At 46.9% G+C, this 17,162-nt stretch overlaps 1 protein-coding gene and 1 long non-coding RNA gene across 3 annotated transcripts; one reads left to right on the plus strand and one right to left on the minus strand.

Moving 5' to 3' along the window:
- Nucleotides 1-10: 10 nt before the first annotated feature.
- On the minus strand, nucleotides 11-9,262 carry JOSD1 (Josephin domain containing 1). 2 transcript variants are annotated; one of them, XM_074941577.1, is made up of 4 exons: nucleotides 8,867-9,262; nucleotides 4,095-4,223; nucleotides 3,780-3,974; nucleotides 11-2,277 (listed from the first exon to the last, which is right to left on the minus strand). In XM_074941577.1, the coding sequence occupies exons 1-4, from the start codon at nucleotides 9,049-9,051 to the stop codon at nucleotides 2,178-2,180; spliced, it is 609 nt and encodes a 202-aa protein (XP_074797678.1). In that variant the 5' UTR covers nucleotides 9,052-9,262; the 3' UTR covers nucleotides 11-2,177. The 2 variants fall into 2 exon arrangements, with proteins under 2 accessions (XP_074797678.1, XP_074797679.1); XM_074941578.1 differs by having other exon boundaries at nucleotides 8,842-8,964.
- Nucleotides 9,263-10,215: 953 nt separating this feature from the next.
- Nucleotides 10,216-12,726, plus strand: LOC141986026 (uncharacterized). Its single transcript, XR_012639106.1, has 3 exons — nucleotides 10,216-10,299; nucleotides 12,239-12,409; nucleotides 12,591-12,726. It is a non-coding gene; the product is annotated as an uncharacterized LOC141986026 (long non-coding RNA).
- Nucleotides 12,727-17,162: the final 4,436 nt, after the last annotated feature.

Below are 17,162 nucleotides of genomic sequence, written 5' to 3' on the forward strand. Positions count from 1 at the left end.
GACAGGACACTTTATATGGAGATTTTTCCATTTTTAATATTTGGTTAAACAAAATACATCTCTGTAAACAAACCCAAGACAAGGCTATAACAAAACCAAACAAGCAAGAAAACAAACATGGGCTTCCCCACTCCTAAGCAGTGAGATTAGTCTGTTTCCCCTCCATCTGTCACCACAGCACTATTCCCCAGGGATGTGATCATACAGTTTCCCTTTTCCTGAGCAGCTGGATCACACCTTTTCCCTGGGGGTTAAGCAGTGACATTAGATACAAATATAAGGAGGCAGCCCTACAATGTTTTTAAAACATCTTTGCATATTGTGCACTGATCCATTGGCTTGCAGCTTCCATGCAAACAGGGTCTCTCCAAAGTGCGATTTTAATCAACATAGAAAATTCTTTTGCTGTTTTTTTCCTTCCCTTTTAGAAAATGGCTTCAAGTCATTAGCAGAATTCCTTGTGATGTGTTTAAAAATTCTGCCAGCTGGTTTTGGTCATTGGAATGTGGTAAGAAGGAAGTAGAAATAGAAACATTGGGTTTGGACTGCAGAACATGCAGAAGAGCCACTGCCAATCTGTTGTCAGGAGGCTGCAGCATGGTACCTGTAGGATGTCCGGGGTTGACCACGCCGCCACTCTTGTCCTGTTGCCACATGGCCTCTGTTTTCTGTTGCAAAGGGAAGGCTTTGATGGTTTGTAAGTTTAGCTTCAGACACTGGCTTACCCAGGGTGGTTTCCATCACTGTTCTACACTTGCTGTTATAACTGGGAGGACAGCATGTGCATTAGGAAATGAGACAAACAGTTGTAACGTAGCTTGACCAGGAAGAGTCAACAGTAGTGTGAAGTTCATCCCAAACTCACCCTTTCCTTTCTGCTGTGGAAGGAATGATTAAACTACACCCAGCACCGGGTGGCATAGAAAAAAAACTGAGTGAAAGATTCCTACTGGAGTCTCCCTGTCATAGTCACTCTTCTCTGCAGGAGGGAACAGAGGGTGAGGTGATTCAGCAGTCAGGGGGAATGTCTGTCAGCCAAAACCAAAGTACTTGGTTCAGCTACCATGCTAGACAGTCTGCCCTTACCATCAGGAAGACTCTCTCATGAACCCTGTACACATCTCCCCCAGTAACTGCTAGTGACAGCAGGAGGCAGAGAAATCTACAATTACAATGCCTCGCTTTGATTTTGCTTTGCGTAACTTCTAGGTTATTTGTAGAAGAGTTTCTCCACCCTCTTTCTTCCTCTCTCATGGCCGTGGCTAGTCTTCCACAGAGGAGGAAAATAAGAGGGAACAACTCCCTCCTTCCTCTTAAACACCTTCAGTTTTATTCCCTTCTCTGCAATCAGCTCCTGAACTAACAAGTGCACATAAAGGAACAATTAAGATGTTATATACTGCACCAAAGAAAACCCTCTACAAGCCCCTGGTGGCCTCTCTTACTCCAGATATGTGATGCTTCTGAACCAGCCTAAACTTGTTACCACTTCTACTCCCTAATCAGCCTGCCCTATCCAAAGAAGCATCTAAGCCATCTGTATAACAAAAATCCCTAAAAACTTTAGAGAAGAATCCCCCAACTTACCCCAACAGTTTCTTTAAAGATAGGATGTCCCTAACCCTTGGCACAAACCCTCACTAAGCAGGAGATTCTACAGAGCACCATACCATTGCTAGTGTTCGAGAGTTTCCTGAGTCCCCCATGATTTGCAAATGTATCCAGAATAGTTTGCTTTGGGGGTAGAGACTGTTTCAGAGAGGAGGCAGCATGCTTGACACTTCCCATCCAAAGAAGTTTTGTTAAGTCTGGAGGGAGTAGTGTCCAGCCACAATCAGTCTTTAAGATATTGGGACATGGGGGAGAATCAGCAGGAGTGTTCCAAACACCCTATCCCCAAAGCGTATTTTAAAGAGCACTATGCAAGGTAATCAGCTTAAAAGCTTAGAGCTCACTCTCCTCATTAAAAAGCGACTGGCTTCCATCCTCATCCATTCTGGCCCCCACAATACCCTATGCCACTGTCCTATTGCACAATCAATATAAAAAGAAGAGACCAGGGAAAGGAAGTTCCAGAGGAAAAGAGCTAGGGCACCCATTATCCAGGTCAGAAGACATCAGGGGTTTGTGGGGGGAGGGACTGGAGCTGTAGTGAGAAAAGACAGGGCAAATCCAGGTCACATGTCAGCTCTCCAGCTCTGATGTGCTTCCACCTCCTCTGGCACCACCAGCAGAAGTTCACAGTTCTTTCCTCTCAGCTGGTGTTTCAAAAATTTCCTATGGAAAGGAGAAGGGCAAAAGTGAGGTGAAACAACAAAATCCAGAATAAGTAGTATTGGCTCTGCAAAGCCTTTAGGAGTAAAGACTTATTAAATAAGCAGATGTGACAAAATACATAGGAAGATAATAGGTGAAGGTCTTTTTTTTTTTTTCTCCCCAATCAATTTTCTGACAACTACATATTAAATTTCTAACTAAATGCATACACCACCTGGCAGGTTATTTTGGAACCACATGGGCATAGTCTTAACCTCATTATTAGAGTTTATACAAAAAAATCTTGCCCATTCTCCAAGGACACACAACACTGTTCTTGTGAATTGGCAAGATGTAATGCGACTGAAATAAACAAACTTACTTCTTTGGGTTTCAGAGATCAGCATTCCCCCCCCCCCCAAGGTGAAGTGACTGGCAGGAAAAAGTAGGATGCCATGGTAAACCTAGTGGCACAGAATGATTACTGGCAGCCTGTGAATTGGGATCCGATACATTTTTTCAGCCTCTCTTTGACTGAGTGATTTATCCGGTAGTCAAAGATAGAAGGACTTAAATAATATGAAAATAAAAGTCTTAAATTTCCCTTATATATTTTGCCAAAAAAATTCCCAAAATTTTATACACAGGAATCATTCACTTAATGCTGAAATGCAACTGTCTTGAGACTGAAACATTAATCATTCCAAACCAGCAGTATTAAGCAGCAATCATAGGAGTGAATGAATTCTCTACTGGAAGTTACACACGTGGAATTTTAGGTTGTCACTCAATTCACTAATTCTTGATTGGCATGACCAGCTCTACAGACATTGCTAGAGCACAATTCTCCAAATGGAATCAATTTGTCGGGGGCATCAAGGCTAATCATTATGGTTTTCAGCATGTGAGGGGCGAATGCCACGAATCTTCATTGACCATGATTGGTAAGAACCACAATTTTACACTCTGAAAGACATGGAAAATTTAGCACAAGCACAGAAGTGCTACCTGGATCTCAGAAAGAACAGAAAAATGGGCAGAGGCTCATTAGCCACTGTAGAAACTGTTTAAGGAAAAAAGCTGCATTTTTCAAATTAAATCATCTCTCTGTTGGACACATGCAATAACTGGCTGTCAAGTGCTCCCCATCTGAAGAAACATGACAGAGCATGGTAGGTCGGTCCATTACAGGTGTCACCACAGATTAACCATCTAGGAATCTACAGTCATCATGGTGACAAAACCAGCAGCCTTAGGAAAGAAGCCCAGGCTCTCCTGAACCTTGAAGTCTCCTATTAGCTAACATTGTTTTTTTAGCTTCGCATAAATAAGACACATGGGGTAAGATCCAGGAGGGGCATACGAATTTCATTCCCATTCTTCAGTCTTTGCTACCAGAATTCATGCCATTCTCCAGTGGCAGTAAAGCATGAACTGTATTGTACCAGATACTAGGTGTTAAAAGCAGATGCTCAATCTGTATAGGGGCTAGGAGTAGGGGATTAGGATGGAAGGAGACTCACCTGAGCTCACTTTCACCTCCAATCCACTCTGGCATCTTGAGTTTGGAGTCGAGATTGTAGTAGGTGCCTCCCACCTCCCGGACGCAGATCCAGTGCTGTCGTTTAAGGGGGAGCTTCAGGGGACCCCAGCAGAGGCTGGAGGGCAGATTCATGATGAAGCCCATCACATTAGAGAGGGCAATGACATTAACATCCCTGGGGAAGCAGAGAGAGCAGAGATGGTATTCAGTTATTTCTCCTACTTCCTCTGTTATAAACCCTAGCATGAGGCAGCCATTTCCCAAACTATAGCAATTAAAAGCTGGTTCTCAGTACCTGCGCTTGTCCCACCAAACTGCTTCATAGCCTTTGGTCTGAAGCGCAGCCATGATGACATTCACATCGTAGTTTCCGTTTCCCAGCATGCTCTTCTTGTGTGGTGTCACCATAGTGTTGGGAGACAGTCTGTGAACACAAAGTGAAAGTATACTGTTGCAGGAGTTCATTGTATCCATCTCCCAGGCTCATACATCCATACGCTAGTTAGAAGTGGCACTGGTTGTTGTACCTGTATCCCATGCAAAGTTCAGCTGAAAGATGATGATTCAATGGGAAGGTTGTGCAATCCTGTTATAAATCCTCACTGTTCAAAATCCCAATCGGACAACTGGCAAAGCCTGGCATCTTCAACCTGAACTATTCTGCTCTCTCTCTTACCCAGCAGAGAGAGAAATTGACAAGGTATTAGTTCAGCCCTGACTCAAAAGGAAAAGGGTAATGTCATTTAGATAGGAAACCTCCAGAGAGTACCGGTATTGACTGGGTCTGACCCTACTAAACTCATAAGAATGGATGAGCTCACAGCACCCTGGAATGGTTTGGCTGCTGGTATGTTTTCATGTTTGCCAAGGAAGAAGAACTCATGTTTATAAAATCCAACACTGTAGCATCTGGGAACCTATTAAAACAAGAATAAAAGGAGTACTTGTGGCACCTTAGAGACTAACCAATTTATCTGAGCATAAGCTTTCGTGAGCTACAGCTCACTTCATCAGACTGAAATGAGCTGTAGCTCACGAAAGCTTATGCTCAAATAAATTGGTTAGTCTCTAAGGTGCCACAAGTACTCCTTTTCTTTTTGCAAATACAGACTAACACGGCTGCTACTCTGAAACCTATTAAAACAAGCAGTATCACCACTGCATGGACCAACTGTCAATGCTATTACAATAATAGCTCAACAGCTAAGCTTGCTGGTGGGAAATCTCTCTTTGCTGCCACTTAAACATTCACTCAGAAGCTTGCCTAGACATTATTGTTTGTTTGTAGTGTGATAGCACCTCAACAGCAGCCACAATCAGGATCAGGGTCCCATCATGCTGTGTACTGTGCAAACATATAGGAAGACAGTCTCCCCACCAAAGAGCTTACTATCTCAATAGACAAGGCATGGGGCAAAGCATATATCATACAAGCAGGTCAGTTAGAGTGATGGTTGGCAAATATCCAGTTACATTTTGTTGTTTTTGTATTTTTTTAAAATATGCTTTGCAGTGAGGAAAAGGCAGGAAGGAATGAGAGGCTAGGGAAGGAATGGAGGCAGCGAAAGGGAGAGGGGAGGGGTAGCTGAGGGGGGCCCCCAATAGCCGGCAAGCGCAGCTAGCTACAGAGGACCCATAAGGAAAAAGGGTGGGAGGGAGTTGAAGTAAGATGACCTCTGCTGATTTGGCTAAATTGAAGAAATTAGTTTGATGACATCACTAGCGTCCAAAGGTTGTTGCTTCCAGCTGGAAAAGTCACCCACATATTAGCTCCATCCCCAGGAGCTCGTGCTCTTCCTCCCACATGGCTGGGGGAGCAGAGATGCCTGCTTGGTTCTTACACTGTGCCCTGAAGGCTGTCAAACTTTGGTGGACAGCCAGATGGAACGACTTGTGCAGGCTAAGGCTGTCCACTAAAAATACCATGATCCTAGAGCATTCTACGGTAAAGCCTTTGACACCAGGAGGGGATAGGCAGCTTTTTACATAGCCAGGTCCCAGGCCATCAGTGCCTAAGTGGGCAGCATTTTGCACTAACATAAGCTTCTAGTCTTCAGAGGCAGCTACAGTAGACTATGTTGGTGTAATCCAACCCAAAAGTGATGGGCCTATAAAAGGGAGGGAAGGCTTGAAACAAGTTGTTAATAGGAAAGGCAACTAATATCACTGGTGTGTTTCTGAGCAAAGGTCAAATTACTGCTTCTTTTAACATGATCAGAATATTACTGTGCCAAAAACAGAGGCAGTAATATTCACAAGTAATTATGGTCCCAAAACTTCAACTGGCTTTCACCGGTCACACAAAAGCTGCTTTTTGCAGATAGTTGGCCACAACTCTTTCAGCATATCCACTTCCAAACACTTAACTCTACTTCTTCAAGAATATTGCCTCTGCATATTTACACTCATATGACATGCAGGCTGGTGCTGCTGAGCATCATGGTAATAGAAATAATAGCACCTAGGAGCCCCAATCACAGACCAGGACCCCACTGTGCTAGACACTGTACAAACAGGGGGGGGAGGAACCCGACAGACAGACCCTTCCCCAGAGAGCTTACATTCTAGTAAACAGTGCCCGCTGGGCACAAAAAAGTCCAGAAGCACATTTATAAGAGAGCTGTAAGGCTACAACCAATTTTGTTCTTTCCAGAGGAGTAGAATTCAGAGAAGAAAAGGAAAGTGGGCAGGTTGTATAAATATGCGGAGGTAACACACAAACTGTTACCGGTGAGTAACATTTCCTCTTTGAGAGCTGCCTCTATGTATTCCTACTCGTATGTGCACTTAACTTGTACTGTAGAACCCACAGAAAGATAGATCAGCTGAGTTTAATTACACAAGGAATGCAAAGCTGCACTCCCAAAACAGAGTATGCAATCTAGATTCCAAGCTGTACAAGTACAGCTGTGTATGTATGTGTAGAATTTCAGGTAGCCGTCCTACAGATTTATAAAACAGAATCATTATGGAAGTATGTCACTGATGTGCAATAGAGTAAGCCTCAAGACCCTAAGGTACTGTCATCCTGGCTAATCAGGTCTCAGAACACAACTAGTCCTCTTTAACAGATGTTGTGTGGATATGCAAATAAAAGACTCTTGACATCTAGGGCATGCAATCTAACTTCTTGTGAATAGGAATAAGGTCTGAAGAATACCAGGATATGAGTGGTCTAATTCAGATGGAAGCCTGGACACAACTTTTGCTATATATTTGGGATGAATATGTAGGACACATTTTGTCTCTATGGAATACAACAAAGGTTGGGGGATCAACTATTAAAGCCTGCAATTCAATAACTCTTCTTGTAGATGTGATTACGGTTACAAAGGCTGTCTTTGGTGACTGGTAAGGACTCAAAGGGCAAGTCATTAGTTTTGTCACCCCCAGGTTTAGATCCCATGTTCAGTGAGTTCACTGTTTGGTGGGGATACATTTACCAAACCTCTAGGGAATCTGATGACACACAGTGAGATGACTGAAGACAGTGGAATTGTCAACTGAAGCCCAGTATGCTGAAGATGGCCCATAGTCCTTCAACCTCTTCTTGCCTTCAATTAAGTTCAGCAAGTAATCCAAGATAGGTTCTTTTCTACTACCCATATGCAAAACCTCTTCCACTTCTGAGAAAGATCTTCAACACAGAAGCCCAGTCCAATAGAAATGATCCACGATTACGTTTCTGTCCCTGTGCTGGAACAAAACCACCAACACTTTTCATTGCTGACCACTGATGGACAGCTCCACTTCTTGATCAGTATGTTAATTATGGTCCATTTTGAAGACTACTCATGATAGTATTGTAGTCCGATTTAAAATTGAAAAAGAAAATGTGTTAGAGATAATCAAAGAAAGATACATGGGCGAGCCGGATACCATTCTCATGGGACCGTGGCTTCTCAGAAGAGTAGCTGGGGGAAAACACCTCCCTGCTCACTGATACAGAATACTGCTATTGTGTTGTCAGCATTGAGGGACTACACAAACCTTGATCAATGGCAGAAAAGACTTTAGGTCACGTCCCCTGGCATGAAGTTCCAGCACATTTATTTACATGGAGCTTGGCTTCTCACATATTCTAGACTATCAGATTCTGGTAATGGACCTCCAGCCCAAATTAGATTAATCTGCAATGACGACTCTGGATAGAGATGGAGAATCAAAGGGGATTCCCTTTAGTATATTGGTGGAAGGAAGTGACTTTCAGAGTAGTATTCACAAGTGCTCCCATGAAAGTGTAGGAAAAGCATAAAACACTTTGAATTTGATCATAAAAATCAAGGCTTTTGACTGGATTATTTCTTTTCATATTTAAACAAAAAACTCCATATTTAAAAGTTATCCAACACAGCTGCAGGATTTGCACCACAGTGTCACAGATCATAGGGAACTAGCTGCAGAATTTAGATCTTGCTTGCCAGAGTATACAGGACCTTGCCTGTGTGAAAATATAGAGGCAATAGTATTTCATTCATAAATGAACACCAAGAGTCACTCATTTGATCACAGAACAGCACAGGAAGTAGACATAAGCTCTAACTTGCAGCTGTTTAGAAGTTTTTGGACAGAACTACGTCAAAATTTTTTCATTCTGACCCATTTTTCAGTCCTCTCCTACCCTCCCCACTCTCAGGCCAACCACATGACCACAAGGCAAACAAAGTATTCTGATGGGAATAATTTACCTTTTAAAAAACAGGAAGGGAGGAAATTTGGGAACCAGGTGGAAAGAGCATTGGGGAGGGAGAGATAATTAAAGCGGGCCTATTACATAAGGGCATCTGCAACTGAGTCCTTGCACCCTACAGTGGCAGCCTGAACAGTATGAGGGACAGGAAACCATTGGGGGGGGGGGGGGGAAAGAAGATCAGGGTTTTTCCATCATTAATATAGGAGATTTATGTGACAGAATAGAGAAGATGCCATGTCTAGCCTTCAGCAGTGTCAGATTCTGAACAACCTTCCTCTCCCCCTTGCCACACACAGAAAGGGTATTTCAGAAACTCATCCCAGCAACGAAGTGCAAAAATGGAACTAACAATGCCAGTGCAGGGTGCTCCCTACCTCTGGAAAATCTCTTGCAGTGTTTCCCGGGTGAAGGCGTTGCTGTCCTGGAAGACATTATTGAGGGCATGGAGAGCACACAGCTCCCTACGCTGTTTCTCATGGTAAATACGTAGTGGTGCCAGCTGTGGAGGCTCAGGAGACTCAGATTTGGTTTTGTCACCTTTCCATGGCACGCAACTCATTTTTTTCTTAGGGTAATTGTGGGGAAGATGGTGAGAAACAGAGGAGTCTGAAGTTTCTCCCCTGCTCCACAATCAAAACAAGAGCCCACTGATCCCTTCTTTTATCAGCAAATCCTGCTTCCAGCTGGCAAGCCCTTCTCTTGTGCTTCAGTTTGTTTAGTAATTGCTTGCTTGCAAAAATCACGTAGGGATCTGTAACATTTTTTCCCGCCCTCCCTCCTCCCCCACCCCATAAAAAGTTGCTGTTGGGGTATTTCCTTCCCTCTGTCTCCTCTCCAAAAATATCAAAATAAGATTTAAATCCGCTTAGCATCAGGATACCAGCTGGAATGTATCACATCGCTCCTTTTCTTCCATCTCCTTTGGTCCGTAGCGCCGCTAAAAAGGATCCAGAGCAGGCTGGGAAGAAATGCCCACCCCCACGAAGCCAAACCAGGTAAGATGAGGCCAGTCTCAGAGGCCCTTTGCAAGAGCCTTGGGGGCCTCTCAGCTGCCTTTCTCCATCCCTTTGGGAGTGGCTGTGTCCTGAAAAGCAGATGCCAAGGGCTGGGGAGGGAAGCGGCCTCTCGCAAGGCGTGAGCTCCTCGCCAAGTCCTGCCACGCTCCTGAGCAAGGAAGAGAAGCCTCGATTAGCCCGGCAGGAAAAGCAGTGGCACAAAGCGCATCGGGCCCGGGCAGGTTCCCGCGGGGCTCCGGGCAGGGCGGGGAGCCCGCTCGAGGCATTTCTACCCGACCCCCCTCGGAAAGCAGCGCGAGCGGGCAGCCCCCACCCTCAGGTGCCAGGGCGCCCCCCACCAGCGCGGCCCTGAGACACCGTGTGGCCGGGGAGCGCTCGCCCCGCGCGGGGGGGGGGGGGAGGGCGGCAGCAGCGGGGCAGGACCGGGGGGGTTTCCCGCAGGAGGGGGAAGCCCGAGGAGAGGCCGGGGCCGGGCCGGGGCCGGGGCCGCCCGGCGGGGACAGGCAGCGGCCGCGGTGTCCCCCTCCCGGGGAGCCCCCTACTCACCGCTGGCCAGCCCCGACCTCCCTGGCTCAACAGCCACCCCCGGGTGTCCCCGCGCACGCGCGCGGCCAACCCGCCCCACGTACAGCGCGTGCTCTGTCCCCGCCTCGCACACGCTTACGTAGCCTGAACGCTCCGGGCGCAGTTCCACGCGAGTGATGACGTCACTGCAATCTGTTCGCCCCCTGTGCCGAGAGCGGACCTGACTCCCCACGGCCAGGGAGCACGCGCCTGCAGCCTGGCCATGGGTTAGTCACGTCACCCACGGCCTCAGCCGGTGTTGCTTGGTGCCCTGCTAGAGTAGCGACCCTGCAGGCCACCGTGTATGGACCGTACAGACCGCCGTGGATTGCGCACCCCTTGTATTGGCCTGTGCTGCCTGCTCAGTGCCTTGCCCTGCACAGAGTTTGAGCTGCAGCCCGGGCAGGAGTCAGACCCTCAGCACCGCCATTTAACAGCTCCTGTAGCCAGGGCCCGATTAACTTTTTGTGGGCCTGGCTCCAAATATATTTGTGGGCCCCCCGGGAATGATTGTAAAAGGGGCCAGGAGCAAAAGCACAGTGGGGCGGGCGCTAGGGTTGGTCCCTGGAGCAAGGGAGCAGCCAGGGGTAAACTGCAAGCGCAGCAGGGCTGGGGAGGGGGTAAACAGAATCCCCGCCCACATAGAGCTGGTACCTACCTTCTCCCTGGTTCTAGCCCATTCTCTTCATCTCTCTCTGCACTGAGCTGCCCCTCCTCCACTGTGACAAAGTGGGAATGTTCTTAAATGTTTTCTCTGAATACTGTGTGGGTGCCTCAGTTTCCCCTATGCATTTCTTAAGTATCTAGGTGGTGGGGTAAGTGTGTGTGATTGTTGCAGAGCCCTAGGCTGTCTGCACAGAGAATGGCTGACACCCTGTCTCCTGGCAACTGATGTCCTGGGCCCCTCCCCTGCAAAGTGCCAACTGAAGGTGTTGGAGAACAAAGAGATCAGGTGGCCTCCTGGACCCGGGGAAGAGACAAAGGACAGAGGAGGAGTTGGAGGGGGTTGCAGTTTGGAGCTGGCTGTAGCCATGCATGGTGTTTTGGGTTTACACCCTATGCATGGGTCAGAGACTCCCTTGCTCTAGCTCCCACAGTCTGCACACTGTTGTGGGATAGCATCCATTGGAGGCCCAAAGCAGGAATATTTTGTGAGGCCCCCCCATACACAATGCCATAATAAAAAGTGAATGAGGGGCTCCCTTTTGCTGCTTGGGGCCTCAGCAATTGCTTAATCTACTTATGCCTAGTGCCAGCTCTGGATTGCATAGCTATTGCAGCTTTCTAACTCTGACCCTTTTTGTTTCTTCCTTTTGCACACTCCTCCCTTCTTCAGATGTGATGTAACTAACACCCAATAACAGTAATACTTTCTACTGTGGTGATGAACCCTGAAGAAGAGTGTGAGTAATATGTTGTTGCTGGGCTGCAGTTTTCTTTATTTATGAATTAAACCAGTGTCTGGAATGTTGAGAGCATAATGCTGGCAGGGAGTTGATATCTGGATGACATGCTTAACCCTTTGGATACCTCTGGATTTACCATGGGAACATTTTAAGATGACAAATACACAATCTGCATATATGGCTCAGCCCTAACCTGGAGTTACTTCTGTGGGGTGTGACAGAAGTTCGGTTTCCATAGGGTTATACAAGATCAGATCCAGTGATTCATCTAGTTCGATATCCTGTTAATGACATTACAGTCTGGGAGCATTATAATTCCGTTGGCAAGTTAATGATAGAAGGTTAAGGGTGATGTCATTTGATTTGTCAAAAATCTACAGAATCATTATTTCAATGGTGTCACCCTCTGCAGCATAGCAAAGGGGACTCAATCCCTGCCTCCACCACACATTCCCAGCTCCAGGCCCTCTGGGTAGAGGAAATGTTGATATAATGTGGTTGGAAGTAGGTTGAGTTGGGTATCATTTGAAAGCCCTTTCTCCCGTGAACACAATGGTACCAAATGTGACAAACCCAGAACAATTATGTAGATATATATTTGAGAAAAAGTTTTAAAAACAGTGTTTTTTAATTATACTTTAACACAAGTATGTCATACATGCAGCCCTCACATAATTAAACTATGACCATCAACTGACAGTACTGTGTTATTAGTTAATTCTCCGAATATGATAGCTGATTAATTTTTTTAATGTTACAGATTACTATGCATGGAAGGAGTGCTTCAACTTGATTTGCTGTCATCAGCAAAAAAGAAGAGGTTCTGTGGTATTGATTATCAGCTCTGTTTGTTACACCAAAAGAGTTGTAATGAGGCACTGGTTATGATGTCCGCATGCAGCCAGAAGTTACTGGAATCCATCCACAAACGGTATGCACAAAGTTACATAACATAATAAAAGGAGTACTTGTGACACCTTAGAGACTAACAAATTTATTTGAGCATAAGCTTTCGTGAGCTACAGCTCACTTCATCAGATGCAAAATAATGATAATCCCAAAGTAATTTATTACAAAATCTGTGTTTTTACTTTGGTCTTGGTCATTTTTAGGCATCAGTGGAGAGACAAAGAGTACTGACTAGTAAATGAATCTTTGGAGAATACTAGTGTGGAGGATCTGGTTAAACACAATGCTTGGGGCTGTAATTAGTGCATCCAAACACTGAATTGACAAGGTTGGAGAAGAAGTACATTGAGCACCAGGAAAAAGTTGAAGATGCTGGGACAAGTGCCAGCTGTGGGTGAGTCTTTGCAGCTCTTTAGTCAATCTGTTAGGACTGCTAATTGGAATTTGCACCTCGCAGTGCTAGAAGACTTAGCCCTGGTCTACACTATGGGGTTAGGTCGAATGTAGCTGCGTTAGGTCGATTTAAAAATGACTGCGTCCACACAACCAACCCTGTTCTGTCGACCTAAAGGGCTCTTAAAATCGACTTCTGTACTCCTCCCCGACGAGGTTGCTAGGAGATGGGCAGGGAAGACGTTCCCAGAACCCCGACCAAGCTACATGTCCAACGAGGACAGCTAGCAGTCCTACTGCACCGTCTGCTTCAAAGGCACCCAGGAGCTGCTACTGTGTAGCAATGCCAGCTGCTGCAAGTGCTTCTGTGTCGAAAGCTTGGAGGTCCTGGTAGGGCAAGGTACCTCGGCCACGGCAAAAGAGCAAGAGCCCTGGAGCTGTTACATGTGTCAACCACAGAAGTGCTGTGGGGTGTTACAGCGCCAACCAGACTGGAATGGATGGCTGCAAGACTTCTTCACCAGCGGCAAAGGACAGGAATATGATGCACCTAAAATCTAAAAAGGCCTGCACATTTCCTAGAGTCACTACCCTTGATAAAAGAACGTTAATGATTGCGTTGGCTACTTGGATCACAGCAGCCCCCACAGTAGACTTGCCCACAACAGCAATGGTGACAGTGAGCTGAGAGGGCTTTATGCTTGCTGTGGAATGGCGTTTTCACAGGTAACCCAGGAAAAAAGGCGCGAAACAATTATCTGCCATTGCTTTCACGGAGGGTGGGGCGACTGATGACATGTACCCAAAACCACCCGCGACAATGTTTTTGCCCCGTCAGGCATTGGGAGCTTAACCCAGAATGGGCGGCGGAGACTGCGGGAACTGTGGGATAGCTACCCACAGTGCACCGCTCCGTAAGTCGATGCTAGCCACAATAGTGAGGATGCACTCCGCCGACTTAATGTGCTTAGTGTGGACATACGCAATCGACTGTATGAAATTGAATTCTAAAAATCGACTTCTTTAAAATTGATCTAATTTCGTAGTGTAGACATACCCTTAGTGAAATACTTTCTTGCTTCAGATTTACCCAACTGTTCTGCACTGATTGCCTGGTACCTTGCTGAAATAAGAGGTGTAGAAAAGTCTGGCCCTGACATATGGAGGAATTTCAAAAAGGAAATTAGGTTGTTAAAAGGTCACTAGTTCCCTTCTGTGCTGTTGGAATTATTAATAATATTAGAAATTATTAATATGGGAGAGTACCAGACACCAGTTTGACCATAAATTTGGCCCAACGGTGTTTTATACAATTGCTGTAAACATGCCTACTAATTGAAAAATAAGCATGTACTACACCCAGTACAGTAACAAATTTACTCCTGGGGAAATTCTGCTCCACTGCGCACATGCAGAATTCATGTCCCCTGCAGATTTTTTTCCCCTGCAGAAAATACATTCTGCCAGGGAGGTGTTGCAGTTACACTTTTCACCCACCAGGAGCTGCTGTGGTGCCAGAAGAGAGGGAAGCCAGCTCAGGGTTGGAGCAGCCCTCCATAGGGAGGGAGGGGGCAGTATCTGCCTTCTTCAGAGCGCCTTGCCCGTGGGGCCAGGTGAGGAAGCACAGAATATGGTGGGGATGGACAGAGTGGGGCACATGGGGCTGCTGGAGGGTCATATAATCTGGGGTTCAGAAAGGCTAGTGAGAGGGACAGATTGGGGTGGGGGCACAGGAGCTAGTGAGGTGACAGCCGGGGCTGAATGGGAGTGGGGGTGCAGGGACACAGGCGAACCAGGGGGTGCAAGGACACATGGGGACAGAAGGGAGGAAAGTGTCTGAGTGGGGATGCAGGGGGGTGGGAGTGGCTGAGTGGGAATGCAGGGACACATGGGGACAGGGGGAGGGGAGGTGCAGGGATGCATGGGGACAAGGGAAGAGGGGTGGCTGAGTGGGGGTACAGGGACATGTCGGGACGGGGGGCAGATGTGCCTGATTGAGTGAGAGAGGCTAGGGGGTCAGCAAGGGTCTGTGTGGGGGAGGCTCCCTAACTCCCTAACAATCCCCCCAAAAAACTTGTTCCATATTTCTCCCACCCACACCCAACAACCCTACAGATTCACTCCCAGGCTCCTTCCCAGCAATTACTTCCCTCTCCCTCGCTCCTTTGTTACCCCTGACTTCCCCAAGCCTTTGCACTGCTTCTGAGGGGTGCAGGAAATACGGTTCTGCATTGTAGTTTAAATGCATTATTGTTCAAAGTTCTGTATTAATATGCCTAGAAAGGAATCTCTTTGTCAAGAAATATTTCCTGAATCTTTTTTGTTGTCTGTATTGTTACAGCCATACTTGCTGACAGGTATTTTGAAATAAATTACCAAAATAATTAAAACTGGCTTGATTATATTGTGTTATTTTGACAAACAAAATATGCAGAATTTTAAAATATTGTGTGCAGAATTTTTAATTGTTTGGTGCAGAATTCCCCCAGGAGTAAACAAAGTATTCATAAGCAGCTGATTGGTATACTTACAAGTAGGCCAGACCTACAGGGAACCATCTCATCCTGGCATGTTCCAGCATGATCAGGTAGAGTCTGACAAAGAAACCTCAAAATCACAACTCTTATATAGGGTGACCAGATAGAATGTGTAAAAAATCAGGACAGGGCGTGAAGGGTAATAGGCACCTATATAAGAAAACGTCCCAAATATCAGGACTGTCCCTATAAAATCGGGACATCTGGTCACCCTACTTTTATACCCTTTAACTAACAAATGATGTCAGAGCTAATTACCACTTTAGTTAACAAATCAATTCAAGACAGTCCCCCCCTCTATTTCCAAGTTTTAATTTAGATAAGTTTTACAATCGCTTTTCTCCTCAAGGTCTTTTCTCCTTATCTCTTCAACTCCTGCCCAACAGCTTTTCTGTCATACCTCGGTTCCCATAGGTTTTATTTTTAAGATAACACTGATGTGTGTGGTGAGAATGTCCATGTTGGTTCCTTTCACAGGTGCCAGCTTCCTTCTGGCCCCGGGGGTGCTTAACCCCCCTGCTTTGCCCCAGGCCACGACCCCATCTGACCCCAAGCCGCCACCCCCGCCTCACCTCTTCCCACCCCTGCTCCACTCCACGCCATACTCCCACCCCACCCCTTCTCCCAAACCTCCACCTCTTCCCACCCAGTTCTGCCCCCTCCCCCGAGTGCGCCCCATCCCCACTCCTCACCCCCAAGGTCACTCATTCCATTACAATCCCAAACGAGACATGATTTCAAAATGTTACCATACAATGGCTGCTCAGTATCCTAATATGCAGTGTTACGGGTTTCAGTCCAATTACTAGTGAAACAGGACTGAAAACCAATACCATATTTAGCAATAATGTATTCCCCATGTTGGCAGTCTCAGCTCAGTCTCAGACTAAATGAGCTACTGAAAATAAATCTCTTTTTACATAATCATAGAATCATAGGACTGGAAGGGACCTTGAGAGGTCATCTACTCTAGTCCCCTGCACTCATGGTATTATCTAGACCAGGAGTGGGCAAACTTTTTGGCCCAAGGGCCACATCGGGGTTGCAAAACGGTATGGAGGGTCGGGTAGGGAAGGCTGTGCCTCCCCAAACAGCCTGGCCCTTGCCCCGTATCCATCCCCTCCCACTTCCCGCCCCCTGACTCCCCCCTCAGAACCCCTGACCCGTTCAACCCCCCCCGTTCCTTGTCCCCTGACCACCCTCTCCCGGGACCCCACCCCCTATCCAACCCCCCCTGCACCCTGTCTCCTGACCCCCCCCCAGAACCTGCACCCCATCCAACCACTCCCTGTCCTCTGACTGCCCCCCAGGACTTCCTGCCCCTTATCCAACCCCCTCTCCCCACGCTACCCGCCCCCTTGCCATGCCGCCCAGAGCGGCAGGACAGGCTTATTGGAAAGCCTCGGAGGTGGGTGGGTGCAAGCTACGCTGACCAGCAGGAGCAGTGGGCCAGAGCACTGCCCACACAGCGGCATGGCTGCGGGAGAGGGGGGACAGCAGGGGAGGGGCTGGAGGCTAGCATCTCCGGCCAGGAGTTCAAGGACTGGGCAGGACGGTCCCGCAAGCCGGATTTACTGGGGGGGAGGGATAGCTCAGTGGTTTGAGCATTGGCCTGCTAAATCCAGGGTTGTGAGTTCAATCCTTGTAGGGGACCATTTAGGGATCTGGGGCAAAAATTGGGGATTGGTCCTGCTTTGAGCAGGGGGTTGGACTAGATGACCTCCTGAGGTCCCTTCCAACCCTGATATTCTATGATTCTATGTGGCCCGCGGGCCATAGTTTACCCACCTCAGATCTAGACCATCCCTGACATGTGTTTGTCTAACCTGCTCTTAAAAATCTCCA

This window comes from Natator depressus, chromosome 1, assembly GCF_965152275.1.
Source record: "Natator depressus isolate rNatDep1 chromosome 1, rNatDep2.hap1, whole genome shotgun sequence".
In the NCBI taxonomy this organism is placed as follows: domain Eukaryota; kingdom Metazoa; phylum Chordata; order Testudines; family Cheloniidae; genus Natator; species Natator depressus.

What these genes read in the sequence shown, in the direction of transcription:
- JOSD1 (XM_074941577.1), bottom strand. Translation starts at nt 9,051, where the DNA reads ATGAGTTGCGTGCCATGGAAAGGTGACAAAACCAAATCTGAGTCTCCT. An exon ending in CTGCAAGAGATTTTCCAGAG is followed by an intron (nt 4,224 to 8,866) that starts GTAGGGAGCACC and finishes TTGTGTTCACAG; the next exon opens with ACTGTCTCCCAACACTATGG. An exon ending in GGAGGTGAAAGTGAGCTCAG is followed by an intron (nt 2,278 to 3,779) that starts GTGAGTCTCCTT and finishes TCCTTTCCATAG; the next exon opens with GAAATTTTTGAAACACCAGC.